This window comes from Rhineura floridana, chromosome 13 (genome assembly GCF_030035675.1).
Source record: "Rhineura floridana isolate rRhiFlo1 chromosome 13, rRhiFlo1.hap2, whole genome shotgun sequence".
Classification (NCBI taxonomy): Eukaryota; Metazoa; Chordata; class Lepidosauria; order Squamata; family Rhineuridae; genus Rhineura; species Rhineura floridana.
In genome coordinates this window covers 2,224,154-2,241,048 of record NC_084492.1, presented here as the reverse complement: position 1 = coordinate 2,241,048, position 16,895 = coordinate 2,224,154, and the positions used below count along the sequence as shown (strand labels likewise).

At 47.7% G+C, this 16,895-nt stretch overlaps 1 protein-coding gene across 1 annotated transcript in view; it reads left to right on the top strand.

The window, feature by feature from the left end:
• Positions 1-16,895, top strand: part of HYDIN (HYDIN axonemal central pair apparatus protein) — a 426,739-nt gene that overhangs the window by 355,806 nt on the left and 54,038 nt on the right. Inside the window, exons 70-71 of the mRNA XM_061594057.1 lie at positions 12,924-13,059; positions 15,996-16,161. Of these exons, the coding sequence (XP_061450041.1) occupies positions 12,924-13,059; positions 15,996-16,161 (302 nt within the window). The remainder of the gene's footprint in view (positions 1-12,923; positions 13,060-15,995; positions 16,162-16,895) is intronic.

Sequence of the window (16,895 nt, the reverse complement as noted above, 5' to 3'; positions counted from 1 at the left end):
GATGTATTAGAACCCTTCCTTTCCGGTCAGATTCGCATGCCAGATATTAACCACATTGATTACCTTTTCAACAACTACAAGACTGCACGCACCATTGTCTCCTTCATGAAGCCAACCCTTGCTAGAATGGTCTATGACAACAGGGACGGTTTAGCCGGAACTGGAATTTTAATTTTGAGACTTTTTGAGAATGTGGCACCCCCACAACCTCTAGGATCCATCTGTCCAGCTCCACCTATCTGCAAGCGAGGCATAGCCCCCATTCTTTTTAGAACCCGGGCATGTTCTACAACTCCTACAGTTCCAGCTCTTCACGCCATTCTCCCACAGGAAGGCCCAGATCTCCCTACAGCTTTTCTGGATGAGCCTCTTGAACTGGAAGAAACCCAGTTGATAGAATCCTTTTGTGGTCTACCCAAGGATGAGCAGAGCGCAATAGTACATAGATTGGATCGCCTGAAAATGCTGTTGAGCAACCTGCAAGCTGGAAATCCCAACCTGCTCACAAATGGAGGGTCCCCGCACCATAACAGGCTGGCAGACCTGGCTGCCCAACTAATTAAGTCCCTTAATCCTTTCGGCTCAACTTCCCTTAAGCGCGCCACTCATCAAGTAACGGCTGAAATAAACCTGACTTCTTTCACCAATGCAGCTCAAAGTGAGGGGAATACGGCTATTTTCAGGCACCCAGGATGTGGGACTAAGCCCCTTGACGGCCCCTCCTGGACGGAAATGCGTTATCTGGACACGGCGGAACTGGGATCCCCTTGGGAAGACTCCGTGCCTACCTAGTACCTTGGCCTGTTATGACTGCCCAATATCCTCAAATGTTAGTACCCAGAATTTGGACACAGAGCTAATTACAGTCTTGGGAAATCCTATGGAATGACGAGATCAAAACCCTAATGGCACAACCCCAACATCGGCTGGCCTTTTAGGGTCGCCATCACCCTTAAAAAAGCCCTCCACAAGATGTCCCAAATCCACGGCCCCTCATACAAATTTTCTTTCATGGAACATTGCTGGATGGAAAAATAAGCTGGCCGATCTAGAGTTCATCGCCTTTCTACAATTGTTTGATATTGTTTGTCTTCAAGAGACTTGGCTTCTAGACACCAACTCACTCTCTATCCAGGGCTTTAAGGCCTGGATGAAGCGGGCAAAGAGAACATCAAATATGGGGCACAGTAGTGGTGGCTTAGCGATCCTGATCGCCACAACTTTGGACGTACATGTTATTGAGCTCCCGGGTGTAGCTCTTGATATCTGCATGGCTTTAATATTGCTCACTCCCAACTTTCCTCCCTTATATGTGTAAACGTATACTTCCCCTCCTCCATTTTAGCCTTGCGGTATCCGTTTGGTCGGACTTTGAGAGCTACATGGATAACCTCTCATGTGAGTATCCCTTCCACCTTCTACTCATCGGTGGCGATTTTAACGCCAGAATGGGCGTTAGTTATCCCAGCACTGATAACGACCTTTGGTTTTCACCGAGCGACATGGCCACTCTAACACGGTCGTCCCGGGACAAGATTGTCAACAAAAATGGGCATGCTCTCTTCCATTTGATTGTTAAATCCCAATTAATTTGTTTCAACGCCACGTATTTGGACTCCTCTAAGGGCTACTATACCTTTATTTCTGTCGGGAGGCAGAGTTGGGGTCCCGGGGGGTTGGAAGAAGGGGATTCAGACGGATGGGAGGGAGGAGGGGGAGCAACTTCGCCCGAGTGGAGCGAAGACGAAGCAGAGGAAATGTCAGAGATAGGGTTGCTTAGCAACAGAGAGCCTGAGAGCTTTGGAGTTTCAGAATCGTCCCTGGACATTCCCACGCCTCCCCTTCTCCGAAGCTCAGAACAGGAGGGAGAAGAGGGAGGGCTGCCCAAGGCAGAAAAGCCGCGAGGCAGTTTACCATCAGCCCCCCCTATCCCCATACTGGAATCGGAACCTTCAGAAGAGGAGGGGCCGATGCTTCCCCCTTCGCCGCGCACACGAAGACATCTGAAAAGATGAGAGAAGGGGGGAAGGCGGGTAGTACCTGAGGGGCAGTTAAGGAGGAGCGAAAGGTTGCGCGCCCGTTTGGCCCCTTCTTAAAGAACAAGCGGGAAGCAGCTCCTTGCTCTTGTCAACTTTCTCTCAATGCCACAGGACCTGTATTTCTGTACTGCTTCATGAGAAGACGCAGTCTTTGTTTGGACATTACTCTAATAAAAACTGAATTACTTACAACCCCTGGTCTGGTTCCTGAGTCTCATCCTGGGCCTGACAGCTTGACAGAGCCACCTCAATCACCCTCAACGCTCTCTTCACTTGACTGGGACAAGATGTCAAAGGGAGCAGGGGGGGAACGAACCCCACTTCCGAGACGGAAGAAGTGAAACTCTTGAGGACTAAGGTAGCTGATTTGCAGACGGATGTCCAAGCCCTGCTAGCAGCTGTCAAGGCGTTGAAAACAGATAATCAAGCCTTGAAGACCACGATAGACCAGATGCGAACAGCCCCTCCAGTTGCCGCAGTAAAGGTTCCCATTGGATTGCCCCCAAAATATGCGGGACAGAGTGATCAGTTGGCAACTTTCGTGGCTCAATGTGAATTATATCTGGATGTCAGGCACACAGAATTTCCAGACGATGGGGCTAAAGTCGCCTTCGTGATTAGCCTTCTGGAGGGAGAAGCTGCAAAATGGGTGACTCCATATCTGGTGAGAAAGGATACTGTCTTAAGAAGATACAGAGGATTTATACAGGAGATGACCGAGATGTTTCAAGACCCACAAAGAGCTGAAACAGTAGCGCGGCAGCTAGGCGCTCTGAAGCAAGCTAAAGGGACTGTTTCCGAGTACACTAACGCTTTTAAAATTTTGTCCCAGGAAACGGGTTATAATGATGCCGCTTTGATGTTTATGTACCGGAGTGGATTAAATGCTGAAATCCTGGATGAGCTGGCCAGGACCACCCCTCCCACTGACCTGCCAGGGCTAATCCAGCTATGCCTACAGATAGATCACCGGATGGAAGGAAGACGCCTGGAAAAGAAGCAGGAGGTCCCGAGATACTCAGCCTCGGCATCCCGCAGCAAGGCCCTTTCCACTGCAGGGGCGGCAGGTAATGCAACTGAGGGACAAGGAGGGGCTAGGCCAAGATTGTCAGAAGAAGTAAAGGAAAGACGACGTCGAGAATGTTTATGCTTTTATTGTTCAAGACCGGGCCATGTGGCCAGAGACTGTGGACTGAAAGGGGGGAAAGCCGAGCCGTCGGGAAACTAGAACACCCAGTCCACGTGCAGGCCGGTGGACTGGGGGCCGCGTTGTATAAAGGCCCTCCAATGATCCAACCTCCCTCAAAAGGGGTGTTGGTCTTACCTATTCGGATTACAACTTCCAGATGAGTGGTGTTTAATTCTACTGCCTTGATTGACAGTGGAGCCTCCACAAATTTTATTGATGCAAAGCTAGCCAAGCGTCATGGAATTTCCCGGTGGAAACTGGACGCTCCCCTATCTGTGGAGACCATCGATGGGAGACCCCTGAAGTCAGGAGGGGTGACACAAGCCACGGAGGAAGTGAAACTTCAAATCCCTGGGCATGAAGAGTTCATTTCGCTATATGTGTCAGATCTCTCGAACTTTGAGGTGATTCTGGGAATGCCCTGGCTAGCAAAGCACGAACCCAAGATAAGTTGGAAGGAGGCGGTGGTGTGGTTCACCTCACAGCATTGTCAGGAGAACTGTCAACCCGAAGGAATCAAGAACACCTTAGCGGCGGCAGCGCAGGAGAGCGAGCAAGTGACCCTGCCGCTGAAGTATGAGGAATTCAAAGAGGTATTTGATGAAAAAGAGGCAGAGACTCTACCCCCTCACCGCCCTTATGACTGTGCGATTGATCTAGTGCCAGGAGCCAGCATCCCATCGGGGAAAATTTACTCCCTCACAGAGACTGAGAGGGAGGCTCTGAAGGAATTTCTGGATAAAAACCTGAGGCGAGGATTCATACGTCCCTCACAGTCCCCTGCTGGAGCGCCACTATAGTTTGTGAAAAAGAAAGGGGGGGAAATCAGACCTTGTAACGACTATCATGCATTGAACCAGATCACCATCCCTAACAGCTACCCGCTGCCCCTGATTTCAGAGCTGCTAGACCGACTGCGCTCCGCAAAAGTCTTCACGAAGCTGGATTTGAGGGGAGCGTACAATCTGATCAGAATGAAGGAGGGAGATGAATGGAAAACGGGATTCTTGACCGCTTATGGTCAGTTTGAGTACCTGGTCATGCCATTCGGGCTTTGTGGAAGTCCAGGAGTTTTTCAAAAGTTTATGAACGACGTGTTTAGAGTCCTGTTGGACACGTATGTAATCTGTTACTTAGATGATATCCTGGTGTTCTCAAAGAACCAGGAAGACCATGATCAGCATGTGAAAACGGTGCTGAAGAGACTGAGAGAGAATCACTTGTATGCCAAGTTAGAGAAATGTGGATTTGACCTCAAGTCTTTGGACTTTCTTGGGTACCGAATCTCAGCGGAAGGCGTGAAGATGGACCCAGGGAAAGTAAGTTGTATATTGGACTGGGGCCTGCCTGTTACCAAAAAGGATGTACAACGGTTTCTAGGGTTTGCCAACTATTACAGAAAGTTCATTCCAGGGTTTTCCAAATTAACAGCTCCTCTGACTGACTGCTTAAGGGGAAAGAAGAAGTTTCAATGGACAGAGAATGCCACCAAGGCCTTTGAGGAGCTGAAGAGAAGGTTTGCTTCCGAGCCCATTCTGCGCTTTGCTGACCCGACCCGCCTTTTTGTCATGGAAGCAGATGCTTTGGATTTTGCCATCGGGGGGGTCCTTCTGCAATTAGACCAAGGGGGAAAGGAGCTGCACCCCTGCGCGTACTTCTCTAGGAAGTTAAAGCCAGCAGAGAGGAACTACACAGTATGGGAGAAGGAGCTGCTGGCCATCAAGGATTCTTTTGAGAACTGGAGACAATACCTAGAGGGGGCCTCTCATCAGATTGAAGTGCGCTCTGACCACAAGAATCTGGAAAGCCTCCAAACAGCCAGAAAGTTGAACCAGAGACAGATAAGGTGGTCCCAGTTCTTCACTAGATTCAACTTCAAGATTATTTATCATGCCCAAGCCAAAAACCAGAGAGCAGATGCCTTATCCAGACAGCCACAATTCAAAGAAAGTGAATCAGATGACCAGCCTCAGTATGTGATCCCGCCAGAGAAATTAACGTTGGGATCGTGTCAGCCTTCATGGGAAGAGGAACTCAAAAAGGCACAACAAGATGATGTAGACATGCTAAGATATAGGCAGGAGACGGGACAAGATCAAGATTCAGAAGTAACTTTCCACTGGAGGGATGGACTGTTATGGTTCAAAACAGCCAGATATGTGCCAGAAGGGGAATTAAGGCTCAGAATCCTACGCCAGTGCCATGATTCCGTCACAGCGGGACACTTTGGGATTTACAAAACCATTCAGAACGTGGCCAAGGACTTTTGGTGGCCTAAAATGCGTCGGGATATTGAAAACTATGTAAAGTCCTGCTCTGTTTGTATGCGGACAAAAACACAAACAGGAAAACCAGCAGGACTGTTACAACCGTTACCTGTCCCACACGAACCCTGGAAGGACCTATCCATGGATTTTATAACTGATTTACCCAAGGAATGACAGCCATTCTAGTAGTGGTAGATTTACTCACCAAAATGGCACATTTTCTTCCTTGTGCAGGGGCCTTAGAGGCTAAAGAAACGGCCAAGTTATTCATCAAAGAAGTCTACCGGCTGCATGGGTTGCCAAACAGTGTAGTCTCAGACCGAGGAACTCAGTTCACAGCCAAATTTTGGAGAGCCATGTGGAAACAGCTGCAGACGGAGTTAAAACTCTCCTCCGCCCATCACCCCCAGACAGACGGCCAGACGGAACGCTTGAATGCCATTTTGGAAAGATATTTACGTAGTTATGTGTCCTATCAACAGACTGATTGGGTATCATATTTGCATTTTGCAGAGTTTGCCTACAACAACTCCCTGCATTCCAGCACTCAACAAACCCCATTTTTTGCTAATTATGGATTCCATCCTAAAGTCTTTCCAAGCAGCTCAGAGGGTATGCTGGTACCGGCGGCAGAGAACTTTCTTAGGGAATTGCAGGCGGCGCAACAGACGTTGAAACAACAGTTAAACAAAGCCAAAACAGAGTACAAGCGAGTTGCTGACCTGCACAGGAAGGAGGGCCCCCCCTGCAGCCGGGAGATCGGGTCTGGCTGTCCACCCGCTTTCTCCAAATGCCAGGTAAATGTAGAAAATTACAAGACAAGAGGGTAGGTCCTTTTGAAATAGAAACTCAAATTAATCCCGTGGCATACCGACTGAAGCTACCTGACACGTTTAAAATACATCCTGTGTTTCATCGATCCCTGTTAACAAAAGCCGCCCCTCCCAGTGAGTTACGGCCGGAGGAGCATCCCGGAGCTTAGCTCCTGGTAAATGAGCAAATTGAGTTTGAAGTTGGGGAAATCCTAGATTCCAGAATAAGACGCCGCAAGTTGCAGTACTTGATTCACTGGAAAGGCTATGGACCAGCTGATAGATCATGGGAAGATGAAGCTGATGTGCATGCTCCAGACTTGGTAAAACTTTTCCATCAACGTTTTCCCCACCGGCCCAAGTCAGCAAAAGGGGGGGGCAGCTTGGGAGAGGGGATGATGTCAGGAGGCAGAGTTGGGGTCCCGGGGGGTTGGAAGAAGGGGATTCAGACGGATGGCAGGGAGGAGGGGGAGCAACTTCGCCCGAGTGGAGCGAAGACGAAGCAGAGGAAATGCCAGAGATAGGGTTGCTTAGCAACGGAGAGCCTGAGAGCTTTGGAGTTTCAGAATCGTCCCTGGACATTCCCACGCCTCCCCTGCTCCGAAGCTCAGAACAGAAGGGGGAAGAGGGAGGGCTGCCCAAGGCAGAAAAGCCGCGAGGCAGTTTACCATCAGCCCCCCCATTCCCCATACTGGAATCGGAACCTTCAGAAGAGGAGGGGCCGATGCTTCCCCCTTCGCCGCGCACACGAAGACATCTGAAAAGACAAGAGAGAAGGGGGGGAAGGCGGGTAGTACCTGAGGGGCAGTTAAGGAGGAGCGAAAGGTTGCGCGCCCGTTTGGCCCCTTCTTAAAGAACAAGCGGGAAGCAGCTCCTTGCTCTGTCAACTTTCTCTCAATGCCGCAGGACCTGTATTTCTGTACTGCTTCATGAGAAGACGCAGTCTTTGTTTGGACATTACTCTAATAAAAACTGAATTACTTACAACCCCTGGTCTGGTTCCTGAGTCTCATCCTGGGCCTGACAATTTCAGATAAGGGAGCCAGCGTGGTAGATTATATCCTGGGGTCGCCTTCTTTAGTTGCTTTGTCAAGGAAGTTTCTGTGGAGGATAGATCGGACAGTGATCACCTTTCACTGAGACTAACTCTCCACGGCCTTGCCCACCATCTTAATTCACACATAACTGCCCTGATGCTAGGCAGCTTACAAGGGCTAAAGCGACTTAAGTGGTCCATAGCAATCAAGACTGATGTAAGACGGTTATTAGAGTCTGTGCTGACTGAGGCCCACCAATCGGCCCTTACATCTCCAGAGGCTATCCATAAGACATATGAGGACACTATCATTGCCCTCAAACCATTGGTGACCACAGCAGCCACAGATAGGATCTCTATCGGTCCTAAATCATGGTTTGATAAGGACTGCAAAATCCAGAAAAGAGAACTATGTGCCCAGATTAGAACAACCAGGCGAAATAATTCCGAAATAGCTATTTCCCGCCTGCTCTTACTAAAAGGGGCATACAAGATGCTGCTCAAAGAGAAAAAACAGGCTTTCTTTGCTAACAACTGGCGGGACCTGGGGTTGGCACTACTCCAAAGAAACAACTCTGAATTCTGGAGGCTAGTCCAGAGGGGCTTGCCCAGAACTTTTTCGTGCCAATCCCCCCCATCCTCCAGGAATCTTGGGTCTCGCACTTTCGTGCCACCTTTGGGAATACGACTTCGGTATCTCTATCTATTACTGATGACCCATCCTCCTTCCCGCCCTGGCCCCCCGTTACCAGTGCGGACATAGGGGACCTAATTCTGACCGTCCGTGCTGGTAAAGCCCTGGGGGAGGACATGTTGCCCCCAGAGCTATTCCTCTCAGAATTCACCTGGTGGGGCCCAATTTTAGCTATACTCTTCTCACATATAAACGCCACTGGTACCATCCCTCTAGGCTGGTGCACCAGTATAGTGGTGCCTATCTTTAAGAAAGGCGACCCTTCGGATCCATGCAATTATAGACCCGTCAGTTTGTTAGATGTGACGTCCAAACTGTATGGGCGCTTCCTCTTAAATAAATTGTTAGAGTGGGATACTAAATACTCCATCATTCACAAAGAACAGGCTGGTTTTAGGAAAGGCAAGAGCACAGTAGATCACGCTTTTGTCCTCCATCATCTAATAAAAAAGACCAAAATGGGGCCGCTTAAGTCCTTGTATGTGGCATTTATAGATTTTACCTCAGCCTTCAATTTAATCGACAGGGACCTGCTGTGGCATAAATTAGGGCAGTCCGGTATTGATAAAAGGCTATTGTGGTTAATCCGATCCCTCCACCAAGACAATTCCCTGCGGGTCCGCCTTGGTTTGAATGGAACCCTCTCCCGAGAAATCCAAGTCGGGAGAGGAGTCAAACAAGGGTGCATATTGGCTCCTTTCCTGTTCATTTTCTTTATAAATGACATCATTCCCACAATGGCTTCTCCCACTTTCTTCCCCCCATCAGTGGGGAGCAGGAAGATCTCGTCATTACTCTATGCCGATGCCTGCTCTCCTTAAATAAAATCGGTCTAAAAAGAATGCTGACCCGTCTGGAAGAATACTGCAAGGCCCAGCACTTATATGTCAACTACTCTAAAACCAAAATAATGGTTTGTGGGAAACATAATAGGTCAAAATCCATCTGGACCTTAAATGAGGTCAATCTCCTGAACAGGTAAAAACCTTTAAATACCTAGGTCTATGCTTTAGCGATAAGCTCTCGTGGAGACATCACCTCGAGGTTACCAAATTACTGGGCGCCAGAGTCAGTGGCCAACTAAGAAAGGTTTTCTACACCCGCGGTGGCCAGTTAGTCAACCCAATGCTAAAAATCTTTGTGGCTAAAGTCCTGCCAAAAATCCTATTTGGGTCAGAGCTCTGGGGTCATACAGTTAAATCTTGAGGCCTTTCAAAACACATTTATGAGGCAGATCACTGGGCTTCCTCGAGGTGCAACATCAGCCCATTTAAGAGCAGAACTCGGCCTCCCTTCCCTGGCAGCGAAGATTGATCTGGCCTATTTAAGATACTGGAGAAGGATCTTTATCATGGATGACTGCTCTCTCACAAAGCTTTGTTGGCAAGACCAGCAGCGGGTTGGGGGTTGGGCCCAAAGGTGCTGGGAGTTATTAGAAATTTATGACCTTACCCAAAGGAAACTACTAAGCTTCAATCCCTCTGAGCTTCGCAATTGGGTTTTCAACCACGATGCGAACCAAGATAGGGCATCAATTGTGGCAGCCCCTTTCTCACCCTGGTTTCCTCTAATTAAACCCAACCACGCTATGTCATCCTCTTTTGATATTCTGACCTGTGCCCCGTTACGAAGAGCCTTCACAGAACTAAGATTTCAAACTATGCCCGCAGCTTATCTCGAGGGCAGATATGCGGGAATCCTGCTAGAGGAGCGCTATTGTGTCTCAGGCTGCAAGGTACCTGAAGATTTAGTCCACTATGTGCTTCTTTGCCTCTTGTACAAGCACCCCAGGGAAAAAAATTTAGCTGCTTTTATTAGTTCTAGAGGGGGGATACCTTTTGACAGTTTGGTGGTTGAACTTTAACAGATATAAGCAGGTCACAATTGCCGTGGCTAATTTTGCTCTAGCTGCAAAAAAGTTAAGGGCAAATTATGTGAAAACTGTCCTGGCCACAAACCCGACGTGACCGCATGTTTTGTGTTTCTTGGTTTTAAAATGTCTATTTTGCCTACTTCGTTTATTTTGTACTGTGCAATGGCCTATGGCTACATGCAAATAAAGAACTCGACTCAACTACTATCTTTCTCCTCACAAACACTGCTATTATTCCCCACAGAAAAAGGTGGGAGCGCCATTTTGCTTTTAGCAGCCTGAACACCCTCCAGTGGCTGTGACTGTTTTTTCTCCTTAGATTGGCCAGTGTGGGGACAGGTTTTTCTGCCCTTGTTCCCTGACGGTGTTAGAATATCAGTATTAAATTGCTTCCCATTGTTATTATTTATTGCCCGACCTCACCAATAGGTCCCAGGGCAGGTTACAAAATCTAAAATACAATATGAAAAAGAATTAAAAAACATTACAACACATTTTAGAGAACTGACTCTCTCCCCTCAAGTCCTAAAATGTCAGCAGGGCCGGTTCTAAAGGGCTGCCAGGTGGGGCACTGGCCTGAGGGCCCCTGGGGCTACAGTGGCTCCTGAGGGGCCCCTCTGCTCCCCTTCCATGATTTATGGCAGGACCGCTGCTGTGGATCGCATGGCGAGAGCTTCAGAGCTCCGCCATTCCCTTGCTTAACCTACCATGTTCTGCGGTTGTGCACACAGTGCTGCCCTTAACAAATATGGCGGCTGAGGTTTCCCTAAGGGGCTGAAGCCTCTGCTGTCATCTTGGCTGATGGCACGCATGCACCCCTGCCATGAACCAAGATGGTGGCAGAGGCTTCAGCCCCTTAGGGAAACCTCAGCTGCCATCTTTGTTAAGGTCAGCACTGTGTGTGCAACCACAGAACAACTGAGAAAGGTAGGTTAAGCAAGAGAATGGTGGGGTGTGCAGCGATCCTGCCACGAATCACAGAAGGGGAGCACTGGGGCCTGGGGCAGGCTTGTGCCCAAGGGCCCCAGCATGTCAGGGCCCAGGGAGTGTTTCCAGGGCAACAGCAGAAGAACCCTTTGGCTCCTCTAGGAGGCCACAGTCTGTAAGTATATAAATGTAAATCCATCAAGGTCTTGCAATACTTATATGTGGAATGTATTAATAAGAGCAGTTGGTTCTTCTCAATAGCTACAATTTGGAGTAAATTCAGATGATTACCTCATCAATCCATGAGGAGTTTGAATGTGTCCCCTAGACAAGGGCCTGAGCTTGAGTACTGTCAAGAGGGAGGTGGCTGCACTGAGTAGTATCTTCTCGAGTATGGGGGGAAATACTCCTTCCCATTATCTTTATAAATGGTTCATCAAGGGTGTAGCACTTTTTCCCCATCAGGTAGCCCACTGTGTTCCCACCTGGAACTTTTGCTGGGTCCTGTCACCTCTCATGGGGGCCCCATTAGGACCTATGGCTACAGGCTCATTGAGCATACTTATCTTCAAGACAGGTTTCCTGGTTGCAGTTACTTCTGCTAGGTGGGCTTCACAGCTGGGGGCTTTATCAGTCAATCCACAACTGTGCATCTTCCACTAAGACAAGGTGCTTGCGTCGGGATCTGTCCTTCTTGCCCAGAGTAAACTCATCCTTTCACAGGTTGCAAGAAGTAGTCCTTCCCTCTTTTTGTCCAAGTCCTTCCTGCTCTCAGGAGAGACAGCGGCATTCCTTGGACATGAAACGTGCTCTGAGATTTTATTTGGGTCGCCTTTTAATTCTGTCATTCAGGAACCTTGTTCATGGCCTTTTGGGGCCATCTACGGGAAAGAAAGTCTTTGCCTCTCCCAGTTCAAGGTGGCTGAAGTCAGCAATTTCCCAAGTGTATTCAGCATTGGGCAAGGAACATCCTGGTGGTCTTATGGCACATTCAGTTAGGGGGGCTGCAGCTTCTGCCGCATTTAAGGGCAATTTTCCTATACAGGACATTGGTAGGGCCGCTACTAGGGCTACACCACATACTTTTGTGAAACACTACAAAATAGATAGTTTTTCATCAGCTGATGCGGCATTTGGTTGGAAGGTTCTTCAGAGGATCATTCAGCAGTAGATGGGGGCAGAGGAAGCCCACCCAGTGATGAGGGGACTGCTCTGATAAATCCCTAAAAGAGAATGTCCTCCACTGCCATCAGGTAAAAATGGAAATTTTTCTTACCATAAACTTCTGTTTGATGTTGGCAGTGGAGGACATTCTCCCCACCTTGCGTTCCTCTGCCGATACATTTTCCAATCCTCTGCTTATTTTTGTGAGGGGGTGGTACTAGGGCTTCTGCCTCCGTCCTACATCGTTAACATGTTTAGGCTGTTTTGTCATGTCTTCCACAGTACATGGTAATGTTAGTCTGGATGTTGTGTTTATTTCCTCTTGGACATTAAGTTCCCAGTTTAAGGCTTACCCAGTTAGTAGAGCGTGATGGTCAGCTCTTCATTGATAATGGGCGGAGGAGTGGTTCTTGCTCTGTCAGTCGAACTGGAGGGTGAAACGACTCCCGCTCCTAGTGTCTCAGATGCCTGTCAGTCCATCTGCTCCTCTGATTTGAGGCTACTTACCTACTTATCTGGAAGGTTACAGTGTCATAATTTGGATAAAATTGGAGAGAGTCAGTGATTCAAGCTTGCGAATTTCACAAAGGCCTCTCCTACCTTTGTCCAATAATCTGAACACTAGCTGACAGTAACCTCTGTGCTGAATAAATGAGTCAGGTGCTTTCATTTGCATCAAGGCTGCAAGCTTTTATTGATGTAGATTAATCAACTCAGGTTTATTTGATTCACTGATTGAGGTTAAATTTTAATCAGAGGCATGGAGAATGAAGACACTTTTTTTAGGCTGTTTTGCATATTGTTGTAAAAGGAATGAAAAGAAAATATTAAAAAGGGTCTTTCTAAAATGAGGGATACCTTTTAAAAATAGTGTTGACAGCCTAATGTGTGTTTGATGTCACTTCTTCCATGTCACTGGCAGGACCTTTGCCCTCATGAATCCCACCAATGCCTCCTACTCTTTCCAGTGGACCTGTGAGCAGCAGGAGGAACAAGAGCATGCCGCCTTCATCTGCTTTACAGAGCGGGGCCTGCTCCGGCCAGAGAAAAGAGTGGAGGTGAGTGGGCAGAGGAAACATCATGCTGGGATTGCAGTCTCTTGTCTCTGAGTCTTGCTTTGCCTAGTGGGGTCACCTTTATTATGCTGTGAACACTAGACATGCAAAGGGCAAGACCCAGAAGGATGCCATGCTCCTTTTCTATACTTCACGTGCCTCTTCTGGTAATTCATATTCCAGCAAACCAACCCAGAGGCCCACCTGTTGCAATCTACAAGTTTGTACCTTAGCAATAGGGCAACAATGTATAATGTAAAGCTCACCATACTTTAACTAAGGACCAGCCTGCCAGTGACACCTTCTAGCACTTGGGCTCTTGAACAGGGCTTGGGGTTAAAGAACCCAAGTGCTAGAAGTATCTCTGACAAGTGTCACCTGCCCCCAATAGCATTCACTTCCCATGGAAACAAAGGAGTGCTATAGGCTAGAAATCAGCGACAGATTTATGTTGACTGCTAGCTACCTGATGTGACAGGTCATCAGGTCACCTGCTCATCCACTAGTGCTTTTTCCCCATTCCATGGTCAATGGCTAGTTCCAATTCAGTATTACTTCAGCTTTAACAGATTCTTTTTCTGAATAGTTGTTGGACATCCTTTTTGTTATTTCAGAATTCAATTTGCTCTGTCCCCAGAAACCTTTTGACCCCAGTTCATACCAGTGTCTTCATCAGCGCCCTCCAGGATCTAGAGGCTGCTATTCCTGTTGTATTGAGGGATTTGGCCCACTGTAATGAATTAGCTAGGCACTTCCAGGATAAAGTCTTTAGCATCCGCCAGACTTAGAGTCCAATGTTATAGCAGGTGAATTGAACGAGGTATCCAGAGCACAGCCTTGTCCCGATTTCTTGGATGAGTTTCAGATGGTACAGCCTGAGGATGTTGACAAGGTGCTTGGACAGGTTCATGCAACCACTTCTGTACTGGATCCTTGCCCTACTTGGCTAATAAAAGCTAGCAGGGATGGAACAGCCGGCTGGGCCAGGGGAGTGATTAATGCCTCTTTGCAAGAGGGGATGGTCCCTGGCTGCCTGAAAGAGGCAGTAGTGAGACCACTCCTGAAGAGACCCTCCCTGGACCCAGAAAATCTTAATAACTATAGGCTGGTAGCAAATGTTCCATTCCTGGGCAAGGTCCTGGAACGAGTGGTTGCAGGCTAGCTCCAGACACTCTTGGATGAGACCGATTATCTGGATCCATTTCAGTCGGGTTTCAGATGCTGTTAGTGGGTGGTTCTTCTGACCCGATGGTGGATGTCCAACCTGTTCTGGAAGGGGTTGCACTCCCCCTGAAGGAGCAGGTTCATAGCTTGGGGGTTCTCCTAGAACCATCTCTGTCACTTGAGGCTCAGGTAGCCTCGGTGGCACGGAGTGCCTTCTACCAACTTCAGTTGGTGGCCCAGCTACACCCCTATCTGGACAGGGATAACCTGGCTTCAGTTGTCCATGCTGTGGTAACCTCCAAGTTAGATTACTGCAATGCGCTCTGCTACTTTTGAAGACGGTTTGGAAACTGCAGCTTGTGCAAAATGCAGTGGCCAGATTGGTAACAGGGACCAGATGGTTGAAACATTTAAAATCGATTCTGGCCCGCTTGCATTGGCTGCCTGTATGTTTCCGAGCTCGATTCAAGGTGCTGGTTTTAACCTATAAAGCTTTACATGGCTTGAGACCACAATACCTGATGGAATGCCTCTCCTGACATGAACCCACCCGTACACTACGTTCAGCATCAAAGGTCCTCTTCTGGGTGCCTACTCCGAGGAAAGCTGGGAGTCTAGCAACAAGGGAGAGGGCCTTCTCAGTGGTGGCCCCCAAATTATGGAATGATATTCCTGATGAGCTGCGCCTGGCGCCAGCACTGTCATCTTCTCGATGCCAGGTCAAGACTTTCATCTTCTTCCAGACATTTTAGCATGTGTTTTTAAATTGCTTTTTAAAAATGTGTTTTTCAATTTGAATATTTGTTTTTAATGTTTTTAATTGTTGTAAACTGCCCAGGGAGCTTCGGCTCTAGGGCGGGATATAAATTGAAGAAATCATCATCATCATCATCATCATCTCTTTACTGGCTACATGGGATTATCTAAGTAGTCACATGGGTTGGCTTGTATCCTGGTCATCTGATCCAGCAATGGCCTGCACAGCACCAATCAGATCACCTTTTGCAAGGACTCAGGAGTGGCAGAGAAGTCCATATGAGTGTACCCCTTTCCTTTCTCCCTTATAACTGAATGGAATGGGTGGATAAGTCACTGCACTTGGGGGCTTAATCAACCTCTCCCTGGGCTGCTGTGCTTTTGCTGAGTGGTATTCAGGGTGATGGAGGTGCAGTGTACACATGCACTTGAAACATACAGGCCCTCTCTCTAAGTGCATTTCTTCTATGGAGGTCTCTAGGCCTTTGTGCAAACTGATGATGTTGCAAACTGAGTAAGATCCATACGGAACCTTCTGCAGAACTGGGTAAGTCCCTCTCCCAAACTCCACACTAGGTTTTGCCTGAATTAACTCCCAAATCTGCTGCAGAATTTGCCACCACTCCTAAGAGTGCCTGTAATCCTAGATAGTTGGGGCTGGAAAGAAGGCAAAAATGCCATGTTTCACCACTGACACTACAGCACAATTACGGTCCAGTGACCCATCCATATTTTTTCTGCACCAGTTCTTTTCTGGAACCAGGCAAAGACATCCCTAAAAAGTAGTTTAAACATTTAAAGCTTTAAGCTCTTTATCTGTTATCTGCTGGTTGTCTTTTGTATTTTCTATCATTGTTGTATTTGATCTTTTAACACTTGTATGAACCCTTTGAAAACACTGGTAAAAGGGGATGGATCTAAACGTCTTAGGTAAATAAGTTCAAATGCCACCAGATTATCAAAATGCCACTAGCAAGAGCAGAACTGTGACAGTGTTCCATTTGCCTGTTCACTTGTAGGTCATATTTGAATTCATCCCTCAACATCTGAACATCACAGAATCCTTTTGGACTTTTACAATCCCTGAACAGAACATTTCTGTCCCATTCCTCCTGGTGGGTCAGACCATGGATCCTGCTGTATCTCTGGACAGATCCCACCTGAACTTCCACTCGCTCTTGATCGGTAAGGATAGACATGGCAGTGAGGGATGGAGGAATCTCAATTTCAGTTTCTCTCATGGATGACAGGCAGGGTACTGTAGGTTCCCCCACAGCTCTGAGACAGGAAACACTTCAGCAAAGACTTTGCTCCTCTCCTCTTGTTGAGGCTCAGTCTGTTTCCTGTCTTAGCTTGGAGAACATCGTGTCAGAGACCTCTCCTCACTGAGTTCTCTTCTCTAACTATTCTGTGCTGTTCTTTCTTCCCCTCAAATTTGTTTTCTTTATGTCTTAGTCACTCTTTCCTTGCATTTTTATTTTAAAAGAAATCTCCTTAGTGTTCTCTTCCCTCAGTATCTTCTTTACTTCCCCCTGCTTCCCTTGTTGAGCTCTGGACAGAAAAACCTCTCCCTTACTGCACACCAAAGTGCAGTCTTCAAAGAAAGATGACACGTTTTTCCAGGTGACCTTCTGTTCTCTATCGGTCCTTTTGTGGACCTTGATTTCCAGTGCAGGGACTATATTTTAGAAGTGGCCAACCCTCATGGAACTGACAGATTCCAGCAAAAAAATCCCAATAGAGATCCTATTTCTGTTTCACCTCCAATTAGTTTCCATGAAACGGGGCAGAGCCTCAACAAGGGGGGAGGAGCAAAGTCTTTGGAAGCATTGCCTGTCTGAGCTGTAGGGGGAGCTACAGTGCCTGCTAGGAAACATCTTGTCATCCATGAAAAATACTGTTTATGGTAAGAAAAACTG